The 13,039-nt window shown below is 39.6% G+C and overlaps 1 protein-coding gene across 3 annotated transcripts in view; it reads left to right on the forward strand.

The window, feature by feature from the left end:
- The window catches only part of LOC144733845 (scavenger receptor cysteine-rich domain-containing protein DMBT1-like), a 148,708-nt gene that overhangs the window by 104,076 nt on the left and 31,593 nt on the right, over window positions 1-13,039 (forward strand). For all 3 annotated transcript variants that reach the window (XM_078615848.1, XM_078615850.1, XM_078615849.1), the window contains 5 exons: window positions 3,044-3,088; window positions 5,868-6,149; window positions 9,238-9,540; window positions 10,948-11,095; window positions 12,057-12,226. In XM_078615848.1, the coding sequence (XP_078471974.1) occupies window positions 3,044-3,088; window positions 5,868-6,149; window positions 9,238-9,540; window positions 10,948-11,095; window positions 12,057-12,226 (948 nt within the window). The remainder of the gene's footprint in view (window positions 1-3,043; window positions 3,089-5,867; window positions 6,150-9,237; window positions 9,541-10,947; window positions 11,096-12,056; window positions 12,227-13,039) is intronic.

Consider the following 13,039-nt stretch of genomic DNA (forward strand, 5'->3'; position numbering starts at 1 on the left):
AGAAAGTAGAGTAGGGCTGTCGTGTGGGAAATGTATGGGAGGTTAAAATTATCTGCGCTGTTTTTTTCAGAACTCAGAAACATAAGATCGTAGATTATTTTGTCTTGCTTGCACACCTGACACGACGAACATTAAAACTATACCAAAGTTGTGCCCGTAGCTATAAAAATGGGGATTTGTATCAAGTTTTAACACATTTTACAAACAAACAGGGGTGTGATTTTAGTGTCTCTGTGAAGTGTCTCTGTGAAGTCAGTGTCTCTGTGAAGTCAGTGTCTCTCATATGGCTAAGGGTGGCTCGGAGGTGAGAGCACTAACCTGAATCAAAACTGAGCAGTTACCCGTGATTAAACCAGGTTGTCAAATCTAGCAAGCTGTTGGTCTCAGCACAATCACCAATAATTTCACACACACACATGTAAAAAATTGTGACATTTGGTTTTGAACTTATTATGAAAAAGAATAGGCGATACCCTTTTCGGCTATAATACAGGAGGTGTTAAAATGTTAGATTTGAAGCTTTCGTGACTGCAAGGATTGATACTCTTAGTTATTTCGGTAAAGTCACATAGGTAAAAAATGAAATAACAATTAATAAAAATAAAATAATAAAATTCACGACGTTTCGGAGGCAACACAAGCCTCCGTCATCAGGTGGGACCGTCACAGCCAGATTTGCTGTATCAAGTGAGGCAGGGATTCCAAGATGTAAGTTCTTAAATACAAATTAAGGGGGAGGGGGTGGGGGCTTATCAGAATGTGATAGCCAATGAATGGAACGTATTGGGAGGGGGGGCGGGGCTAAAAGAGGTGTGCGTAGGCGTCGACGTGTAAGAGAGGACGAGGGGTACGTGGACGTGGACCTGTTTGTGCAAAAGCACATGTTGGTGCACATGATAGAAGAGAACGAAAATGCTTATGTTGTTTTTATCAGTGTTGGCTGACAATCAAATACGAGAAAGGAGAGTACTGTTAAACGTTGGGGATGTTAACACTCGGTAAAGTAAAATAGTGCCTGTCAGATAAGATGGTCCAAAAATGTGTAGTTAAATCTTTTTTGAATGGCTAATGGCATCTTTCCAATGATTACTAAGTTTGTACCCATCATCACGGTTGAAATTATGTCTGTGTTTGTATATATGAATGGATTCGTGTACAAACCTTTGATGGTAGCCAGAGGGTTTGCAGAGCACCTTAGTCTCGGAAAAAACAATATCATGAGAGCCCACCACGTTGTAGCAATGATCGGCAACGGCGGAAGACTCAATTTTGCCGTGTTTCAAATCTGACTTGTGCTCGCGAACACGATCAGAGACATGACGTTTCGTTTCCCCAATGTAACAATCACCACAGCTGCAACTCCGTTTATAGACTCCAGGGTATTGCAAGTCAGGGATGACATCCTTCACAGATGGAATTAGATCACGGATTTTATGTACTGTACTGAATCGGACTTGGATCTTATGTTTGTTTAGAATTTTGGAGATCTTTTTGGTCACGCCAGCTATGTATGGCAACGTGATAGTTTTGATCTGAGTTTCAAGTGGCTGTTTCTGTAAGGTGGGAGAAACAGATTGGCGGAGGGTGCGGTCAGAGTATCCGTTCATCCTGAGGGCTCGATGTATATGTCTTAATTCACTGGCCAGGTGGTGTTGGTCAGAAATGCCATGAGCTCTGTGGAATAGCATTGGCTACCACATTCTGATAAGCCCCCCCTCCCCCTTAACTTGTATTTAAGAACTTACATCTTGGAATCCCTGCCTCACTTGATACAGCAAATCTGGCTATGACGGTTCCACCTGATGACGGAGACTTGTGTTGCCTCCGAAACGTCGTGCATTTTATTTTTTTATTTTTATTAATTTTAATTTCATTTTTACCTACGTGACTTTATCGAAAAAACTAAGAGTATGTTAAAATGTTCAAACACCGAATAGACACCTATTGCATGGCATCAAGTACGCATTAATCAGAAATTTTCGTGGAAAAACGTACAAATAAACATGCTTTCACAATAATGTATGCATTGTATGCAGAGACAGCTTCCTCTATGACCTTATCTTGCCAGTGTTAGACCAGAAAAACAATGCCAAAAGGCAAAGAACACAAAGGCAATGTTTTACCCCAACCATCTGTGGTTACTCCAGATTTGATGATTCCTTGCAATCTGTGTCTATTTGGTGTTTGAACTCCTTAACCCCTCGTGTATTCACTATGAGACCTCCTTTACCAGTGGCAAAATATAGTAATAGGTTTTTACCCTTTCAACTGGTACAAAAACTGACACCTTTATACAAGGCATCATGTTTGCAATAACCACAACACAAGAAGTCAAAATGCAAACAAAAAGAAACAACTCTGATGATGATAATGATATGCACTGTCCTTGAAGTTGATTGGTCCACACCCGAGACAGCTTTTCTTAGAGCCTAGTCTCCATTGGTGTTGGACCAGATGACGCCAAAAGGCGTACAACTCAAATACAGCGCACTATCAGAGTATTGAGAGCTCGGGGTAAGCTTACCCCGACCAATAAACTTCAAGGACAGTGCATATCATTATCATCATCAGAGTTGTTTCTTTTGACTGCTTGTGTTGTGGTTATTGCAAACATGATGCCTTGTATAAAGGTGTCAGTTTTTGTACCAGTTGAAAGGGTAGAAACCTATTACTACCCTCGTGTATTCTTGCTGGAAAGGCTAAAGCCTATTAATTGTTTTCATAATCTTCGCATTGTACATTCATTTTTTTATCTCTAGGGATAAATTTATCCTTCCCGGAGACACTAACTGAAAGTGCAGTCCTAGGGATAAAACAGAGCCAGGGAAATATAGTCCAGTTGACGAATGGTTATCTTGCTGTGGGGTTAAATGGGCAGTTCAAGATGGTAATGGCTTTCGGAAGCATGCTTTCATAATTGATGATTATTGTTTCATTATGAATTGATGTCTAGCCATATATGATACCAAATGTTTATTACAAATGTATTTTATGTTGCATTCTCTAAACATGCAAAAAAAACGTCTGTGTTTCTCTTAATCAGCTGCTGGGACTGCCGACAATTATTTGTTTGTAACTACATCAACAAGTAAGTTCCTTAAGATGATTTCCCATGCCATCAAAACATTCAAGTGATATTCCATTGACACTGCAGTGCTTTTACATTCTATTGTGACTATATAAACAGGACGGGACTTTTGGTCATATCTGAGGTATTGCTATTGATGTTCCAAATAATTTACGAGCACAATTTTTCTATTTCTTATTACAATATGGATATTCATCGATGTTCTTTTATGTGCAAGTGGATTACAAGAAATAATCTTAAATTGGAAAGACAACGCTTTTAGTAAACACAGGAGTACACACTTCATGCCCACACCAGATTTAAATGTTTGGAGATGAATATCACCTGCCAAACGTAACGAATGGGAGTCGTTTTACTTCTGAGATACCTTAAAAGGATCTTTGTTCTACTAAGAAGGAAGCAGATCTTACCTACCCACCCTGCTACAGAGGTATGTTCGCCATATTACAAACAAAACTGATATTAAATTCTCAGACGTATAATTTTACGAAACTTAGTTTAATTACAGGCAGCAATGTAAATTTGAACCCAAGACCTCAGCAATACCACCTCCTTTAAGCCACCTGGACACCTCTGTAGAAAATGTTCTATTTAAAACATTAAAATACTGAAGTACAATATAGAGTAAGCACACTATTTGCCAGTAATAGGATAAATTGGCACAGAGTCTGTGAATAACACAGCAGCTTATAATGGAAATATACAGGCAGTCCCCTAGATACGAACGTCCAACTTATGAACATCCGCACTTACGAACGAACCACACTACGATTTGATTTTCAACCATCCGACTTGCGAACTGAGCTGAGGAACAATCTTGTTTGGTGGAGCGATCCTCCGCGAGATATAATGAGTCCCAGCATCCTGCATGATGCACAATGACAGTGCACCATTCGGCACGATTTTTGCACATCTAACATCGTGTGCTTTTTGTGCTATTGCACACTTTTTTATATCTTTATGACCCTCATGTCTGACTGTATGTACAATTCAATACTTAGTTCCGAGATTCGAAAAAAATACTTAACAGGTGTCAGGTATGTCACCCATTCATAAGTCGAAAACTGCCTGTATGATCGGTGATATTATGGACCTTTATTTATAGCATATGAAGTGGCTATCCACTCTATCTGTAATAGAGAGATATACCTTTTGGGGAAACCAAGAATGGTTGTCCTAAAGATAGACTCGTCCTCACTAGAGAGGGTCACTCCAATTGTATTGCAATTGTTATTACGTTGGTGAATGGAGTATGAAGATAACAACCATCTCATCTATCTATAGTGATCATACATAAAACAAGCAATTGCAGCTACTTAAACTCATACATTTTGGTAAAGAAAATACAAATAATTTGTTAATAAAAGTCATACGTACTGCTCGTGTCAGTGTGACATTGAATGCCTTCTAGGTTATTGAATTATGCTATAGATATACATATTTTTAAAACACGTCATTTGGTTGAGATTAATAGTTAATCTAAAACTTAGGTTTTCGTAGCTTATAAAATTATTCACATTTATTTTTGGATTGAGCCACAGCCACGTAGGTGTGGCCTATTATGTAAACAATATTGCCATTAACCCTCTACCACTCAACAAGATTGCTGACCGTTGAAGCTCAAACTCCTTTGAGTTTCTTTAGGTAACATATGGTAAGTCCTCGCTAAATGCGTGGTGTTCAAACTATAACGCTCTTTTGCTACAATGCGGCTCTTCAATTCGGGAACACTTCGCACAACACTGAACACGCACCATTATAATGCGGAATGCACACCGTTATAACGCAGTTTTTCAGCAGTAGGGAATCCACTACTCTCCTGAGTTGGCATTCAGCACGGTAATTTTGGGTATACGTGCAAAAATATACAATACGCGTAATGATACTAAAATCTGAATTTTTATACTAGAGGAATCTAATGAGCTATGAAGCTTTTATTGACATGTCCAGTCGGGGCGGGTCAGAAAGTTACAATAACAAACAATACAAACCCCGAGAGCAGTGCAAAGTACAGAAAAGATAAGTAATTCAGAAAACTTATAAAACTATTTTTAATCTTGCCAAGTAAAGCCCACTGAGCTATTAGCTTATTTTTCAGAAGTGACCATACATATATGGACATTCATAGCAGCTAAATAATGGAAACGCATGTTTTTAAATGTGGAGCAAAGAACCAGAGGACCCGAAGAAAAAAATCTACACTATAACGGGGAGAACATGCAAACTTCAGATATATCGGCAACAGGGCTGGGATTGAACCCTCAACCTCTTGCATACCAGGCGAGGAATATAACATCACACCACCGTTATGGCCCTTAAATAGATACAAATAAATACAAGTATATAAGTACAAATTGCAGTAGACGGAATAATACAGTACACAAAATCATACAGTATGTGAAATTATTCAGTTCACGGAATTATATTGGAAGTGGCGATGTACCCTATCTCAGTTCTTTGACCTGCGGGTTGATTTTATAGTGCAAATGTGATTTCAATCTCAAATCTTTTACTTATTTTTGCCATGTAACGTATATACCTCACTTAACATGTGTTTGCTTACGGCAGAACTTGTTAAGAGCACATCTTTGTTAAATGAGAAATTACTGTACTTGGAAATAGTGGACTGCATCATCCTCACCATAGTAGTGAGAAATTTACATCACTGGCTCATAGCTGTAAACGGATGAGCATCACCTCAATGCAAAATTTATCAAGAGATCCCTTTGAGTATTCAAAAATAACACTAAGGTTTTTCATGAAACTTTTTATATTTCAGATGGAAAAGTGCGTCTGGTGGACCGTGAGTTGCAATGCCAAGGCCGCGTGGAAGTGTTTAACAACGGCTCCTGGGGCACGTTGTATGGGTCCAACTGGGATGTGTGTAGAGAGTTGCAATGTGGAAGTCTCATGGGAACCGTCAGTCAACGTGGTCTATGGCAGCGTCAGACATGGAATGCCTATTGCAGTAGCGTGGCGCAGAGTCTTGCAGACTGTACTCTGACTCCAGCAAACGCGTATTATCGCACGCAGCATGGAAATGATGGCGTTGTTTGTTCAGGTAAACAGTGTTTCATGACCTATTCTTGTCAAGTTCTCTGCTCATGGGGCAGGTCTCTTGCTTCAACCTCCCTCCATCCACACTTGATTCACGGCCCCTCCATACCTTGCAATGGGGTTTTATGGCCTTAGCCAGGGTCGGAAACTTGAAGTGGTTTACCTTTGTCTTACTTGGCCGTGTTTTTCAGGTGATTCCATAATAATAATGCGAATACAATGTTGGTTGTTTACATGTGTAGTGACGCACTTCAGAGACAGGGATCGTGAAGGTACCTTCTTTATTCTCGCACTTCAGGGAACTACAAACGCCCTACGTGCTTACACACTGGTCACACATCCGTCTAATTCAACGGCACTATCTAGCTAGTACAGTTGGCAGGCTGTCTGGATAGCGGCGTCTAAGGATCGTTAAGACGGTAGCGATGAAGGTGACGAACAGCGACACAGTGAGGGGATCCATTTCCAGCAACAGCCCCGAGCTCTCACCCCAGGCCCCCTTTTATCCTCCTGGTGTGGCCTCACTCTGCTCTCACCACGCCCCCTTTCTCAAACCTACTAGCATGATATTGGGCTTCCAGATGGACCCTTTCCTGAGCTTCTCTTTAGTTCTCCTCACCCCCGTATATACTCCCTCTGCTGACGTGTATACTGCCCTCTGCTGTCAGTACCACTTTTTCGTCAACAGCCATCGTTATTACACTGCACATGTAACTAATGCAACTGCATCACATGACGCTTTGCAATCCACATATTACGTTGTTTAGGCCAATTAATACATGTGGTAGCAAACTGTAATACAAAGTGAAAACCCACATGTGCAAGGGGCAACACTCTATTCCATATGCTTGGAACAGATTGAGATTAGTCCACACTTGCTTTTCAGCCTTATGACGAGCCAAGATATGGCACCTCATCAACACCCACTGGAAGGGTATTTCCCATCATTTGTGTGGTGATCCACCAACCCTCACTGCCTTCAGTGCTAGATTGCAGGCGACGTGCAATAGCCATCATTAACAGGCTCCATCATTGAATTCAGTTTAACGCCATACCTAGGATATAATGTTTAATAAACGTAAATAAATGCAGATCTGCTCTCACTATAATATCGGCGAAGAGTACAGGGCAACTATGGTAATCGAAATGTGGATTCCACAAGATGATGGGAACACAATTTAGGTATAGCCAATTACATGGTTAATTTCGTATTGAAAATAATGTTCCATGGATCTGATCTGGAACTATTTTTCATCCAATACAGATTGATATAATTATTGTATAATAATGTGTTCGTGCAATACTATCATGCCAGGATAGTCTCCATTGACCACACATCCTTGTGGTAAAACCCGCAATCAAACATGCTTTGAATATGTATGCATTGTCCGTGAAACTGATTGCCCTTCACCAGACAGCCTTCTCCTCTATAGCCTTGCCTAAATGGTGTTAGATCAGAGAACAATGCCGAAAAGGGCAAAGCATATTATTTTTTCATCACCTTGATACCGGCAAAAAGGACTCCTTAGGTAAGTACAGTAAACCTTTGACAAGGGCTAGGTTCCTGAAAAACCTCGCGCTTGGTAAACTTAAGACCTTATGGGGAAAATAGGGTCAGGGGGACCGAGGTCGCGAGTGAACCTATGAAATCTCATATTTGTTACTTTCACTAAAAGTAACCAATGACCACAGCACACTAAATAAAGAACATTTTAGTGACATCTTGTTGGTGATGGTAGTGCATCATCATCACTATCAAAGATAAATCCAATTTAATTGACTGCACTTTTCTTAATTAAATTTCTTCAATGTCACTAAAATTTATATTTAAAGCTTTCGTGACTGAAGGGAAATAATAAAATAATAAAAATTAAACATAATAAAATACAAAAAGTTTAGCTGGAGGCATATTATATTTTTTGCGACGTAGAATTGTAATGTATGACTTACTGTTAGTAGCTCAGCTTATTGGAGATTATATTTAGTATATTAATGATATTGATGTAGTTTATATTTTAGTTTTTACGTGGTGGTTTTGCTGCTGCAGCTCCTTACTATTAAAATTCCTTCCCTTTATTACTGCTAACCCTACTTCCCTTTGTTGCTGTTAATCCTACATAATGCACGGGCATAATATGACTTTGAGACCCCCCCCCCCCCACCTCCGACGCATTCCACAAGTAGTGACTAATCCCATACCTGCATTTTCCATAAATATGCTAAATTCCTCTGCTGATATGCAAATTCCTTTGTCAAGGTGCCCTTCCTCCTCTAACCCAGCTTAAATATACGCTGCCAAGCTTGGTGGTGTTCATTCAGACGCTGTCTTTCCGACAGCCCTGTTCTTCACCTGAGGACGGCTGCTTGCGTTGTGGCCGAAACGTCGTGAGAATTGTATTTTATTATGTTTTATTTTTATTATTTTATTATTTCCCTTCTACGTGACTTTACCGAAAGAACCAAGAAGATGAATCCCTGCAGTCACGAAAGCTTTAAATCGAAAATTTGACTTTCTATATTGTTACAGAGATGTTGTTTTATTTTACACTGTTTTATTTAACTCACTCTGTTGTTGTTGTCGTATCCTCAAATCTTGTAACTCAAATTTTTACCCACTTACCAATGTGGTATTGACTGCAAACTTCGTTTAGTTATGTCTTACTGATGACAATACTATATTCTATCATAAAAAAAATATTTTTTTAAACACTCTTTTTATTACACACTTTCTATTAACTGTCTGTTTTTGTTGTCGTATCCTCAAATCTTGTAACTCAATTTTAACCCACTTCCCAATGTGGTATCGACTGCAAACTTGGTATACGTATGTCATACTGATGACAATACTATATTCTATCATAGAAAATAAATAAAATATTTTTAAACATTATTTTTCACATGTTGTTTCGGCTTGGCTCTTATTGTCCACGCTCAACTAACGAAGGCTGTAAATCACCACGGTCCCTTACGTTATGGCAAGCTTCGGGGCCAATTCCTGGAGTCGTGGAGTTCTTACATTAATCGTACGGTACATTTCAATAAAGCGTGTTTAAAAAAAAGTTTTTTCAATATTACTTATTTTTTTATTGCAGCTGCTGGCATTCGACTACTGGGAGGCGACAGTCGCTGTCAGGGTCGGTTGGAAGTCTACAGGAACGGAGACTGGCATGGAATTTGTAGCTCAGTGTTGGATTACCAGGATGCAGATGTAATGTGCAAGTCTCTTCAGTGCGGAAATGCATCGTTCGTTGGAAACACAACCCAGTTTGGTCCTGAATCTAGCTCAGTTTTTTCACAACGTGTATCTTGCCCCAAAACTACAACTAGTGTACTCAATTGCTATTGGAATGACATACTCTGTGATGATACACAAGCAGCTTCTTTGATATGTGCAGGTTAGTAAAAGGCAAATATGCACTACTCTGATGCACACGCGAAGCTAAACATACACTTGCTACTAAAGGTTTAATATTGAAATTTTAACGGGCTGGGGTATCACTAACATGGCCACTTTTTCTCCCTTAACCTCGATACATCAATGGCTCTTGCTGTTCTATGGGCTGCATGTCTCACTGGCATGGCCACCATGGCCCTTTACACTCTTTCCTGCCACAGCGCAGCGGCCAACGCCGCAGCTTGTGTTACACATAGACGTGACAATTAACTTGCTAATCTCCCTAATTTCCATAATCTACCATTAATATCCCATTAACACTGCTCCTGTGCGCATATACGGCCACGGTGTTCTTATGCGGTGACGGAAGCTCATTAACTTTGACTTGCTATTCTCTCTCCCTAATCTCTCTCTCCATAATCTCCCCATTAACTCAAACCTATATAACCCCTTGTTGTAACGGCTCTCGATATTTTCTTCCTGGTTCAGCAGTTCTGCTACTGTATATTTTTTTCGCCTGAGGACGACCGCTTGTGTTGCGATCAAAACGTCGTGATGTATTATTTAATTTATTTTATTTTTCTACCTACGTGACTTTACCGAAATAACCAAAGAGTAGAGTGGTGATTCATGTTTGAAAGTCAGAAAATAATTCCATTTGACTCAACCACAGTAATTGAAGGTTTATGCAAAAAATGTCATAAAAACCTTGTAAAATATATTGGTAATTTATAAGGCTAATGGAGCAGAAGTATGGTCATAGTTAAGCAACATTGCATGAGCAGAGGAGAGTTGTGATGGATGAAGATAATCACTTTGATGTGAACAGACAGATTATTGACACAGGAGTAATGAGTTTTCAAGACAGAGCTGCACTTTGAAAATACAAATCAGGAACAAAAAAACTACTAGCTTTTAAACACCAATGATAATGATGCTCAGTGCTGCGTCCTTGAACTTGGAGTTTGTGAATTGAGTGGAATACGTTCCATGGAAAGTTTCTGCCAACAAAAAATCCCACCTTAAAATATCCCTGCATTGTGCTCATGACCTCGTGATGTTGCTCATGCCCAGTTCACATACGCACTGCAATGTTCCAACATGCAATGAACAATGCACGGTAAAAAATACATCACATTCAGAGGGGGGGGGGGGTGTCACCAACAAAGCCAAACGAGTAGTGAGTATAGGGAAACTAAGTCAACTTATTGAACATTTAAAATTTGTGAAACATTCCATGCTGGCGAATGCCGCTGTCTTGTTTAAAGTACGTTAAACGCTACACTTGCATTAGTTATCAAAGGATGACCAAAACTCGTATATGTAAGGATTTTTCTCTGATGCATTTCATATTATTTTAAACTCTTTAAATGTATAACATATACTTTTTATTTATCTTTCTTTAAAGTTCCTGTGGAGAAGACAATTACTCTTTCAGGACATGATGGAGTCATATTATCTAATAATTTTACCCTAGATAACACGTCTTTGACGTATACATTTGTAATACAATCCGTGTCTCCAAATGTAATAAAAATTAAATTTGAGAACATAAGGTAAGAAAATATTGTTTGAAACATAAAAAACACCACACATCCACACTACAATACACTATACACGGCATGTTTTATCTTAATCACTATCAAATCACGGATTACAGGAGTTTGCCCCTGTACATTTTAGACATATTTGCAAACCGTGGAGGTCTCTTAAGTTGAAAAATTCGTGGATTACAGGGTAGCATGTATTTCGGACCAAGGACCCCAACCCAATTTTCCCATGAGGTATATTATTTGTCGAACGCGGTTTCGCCCAACACGGAATATTCAAGGAACGTAACCCCCACATTGTGTGTATTTTTACGCACTTAATCGACCCTAATGATAAACATGCTAATTACAGTACCCGTTGCAATCAGCAACAGTCAGAGCGGTTCTGTTCTGAAAATTTGTAAGTTACCAAATGTATAAAAAAAATCGGCAATTTTGATAAAAATGAGTTATTGATTCTAATTTGAATATTCTGCAATGTTTTGATAGACCAAGGTTGACTGAACAATATTGCTATGTTTGATTTGTGCAAGAGGTGGCAACCCTATGGATGTAAATAATAATGTTTAGATTTTTAATACTAGCTAGCAGCGACATGAGAAAGCCATTTAAGGTTATGCGGTGGCGAGATGTAAGCTACCACACCTTGTGTGCAGGAGGTCGGGGGTTTGATCGGGACCCTGAATCCTGTATATTTGGAGTTTGTATTTTCTCCCCGTGGTGGCATGGATTTTTCTCTGGGTCTTCCGGTTTTTCCTTCTAAATTTAGAAACATGCGCTCAGAGTATTTGGCTGTTATAAATTGCCACATTATAAGCCACTTCGTTGAGCTATAATTTTTGGCCAGGTCGCTTCTGAAAAAGAGCTACATAGCTCAGTGGGCCTTACCTGGTAAAATAAAACAAAAATTCAAATTAGTTTTTAAAAACTGCGGATAGAACTCTAACCTTGCCGTTTCATTATACAGCTTGCAAGAGAGCAACTCGTGCGTACTGGAACGGCTCGAGGTTTGGGATGGACTGGTAAGTGAAGGCAATTCCCTGGCTGTGCTCTGCGGGGGAGCTGCTGTCGGCCAACACATCAAGTCCACCAAACAGGTCATCTCCTTGGTGTTAAAGGCAAGAGGACCATTAGATGGTAAGTGCGATTAAATGGCGAGCAAAGTGAACTGAGGTTTCCTCTTCATTTTGACGAATGTTTTCTTAAGGTAGTAGCGATATGATTTAATCAAAATATCTTTAATTTCACTCTTGTACTTATTAGTGACTGCATGTGGGATTATTGCTAATCTGTTGATGGGGACTGAGAGATAGAGTAATGGCCCAAAGTTATGGAAGCCACACAGAACAAGGCACAGTTGGCAAATTACTGTGGAACGGCTATTGGCACAGTTCTTCTTTCGTATGGCATTTTTGGAGATTGTAACAGATTACAAATTGATGTCGAAATTTGATATTTATGCGACTACTTCAGAAGTATCCGTGTGGATTTGTTTCAGATCGCCATTGAAATATGTGATTGGGCAGTCGTTTACATGTTGCACGGTCTGAGATGTCGCACCACAGTGACAAACTGGACTCTAATAGTGCCGTGTTACATAAGGGGCACTGAAGAGTGGGATAATGCCACAGCAGTAATCGGTTTTTGTTTTTCTGTTAATGTTTCACCTCCCATAGGGACCCCATGGTTTTGAGTTGTGTTAATATTTCGATTGACGGTATGTTTACGTTATGCACGCACGCCAATGTTGGCCGATCTGAGCGCTCATAAGTGGGCTGAGCATGCCCCAGCCAATCAGCGAAAGCCGTTTATGAGCGTTTAGACCTCGACTGTCTTTGTTTACGTTTTGTTTTGGCAATGGAAATAGCTCTCTTGGAGGCTCAGTGATGTTTTACTTAATTTTCAAATTACAAGGGAATTAATAGTGATTGCAACGTCTCTTAAATCGAA

Source organism: Lampetra planeri, chromosome 48 (assembly GCF_965212315.1).
Source record: "Lampetra planeri chromosome 48, kcLamPlan1.2.h2, whole genome shotgun sequence".
Taxonomy (NCBI): Eukaryota; Metazoa; Chordata; class Hyperoartia; order Petromyzontiformes; family Petromyzontidae; genus Lampetra; species Lampetra planeri.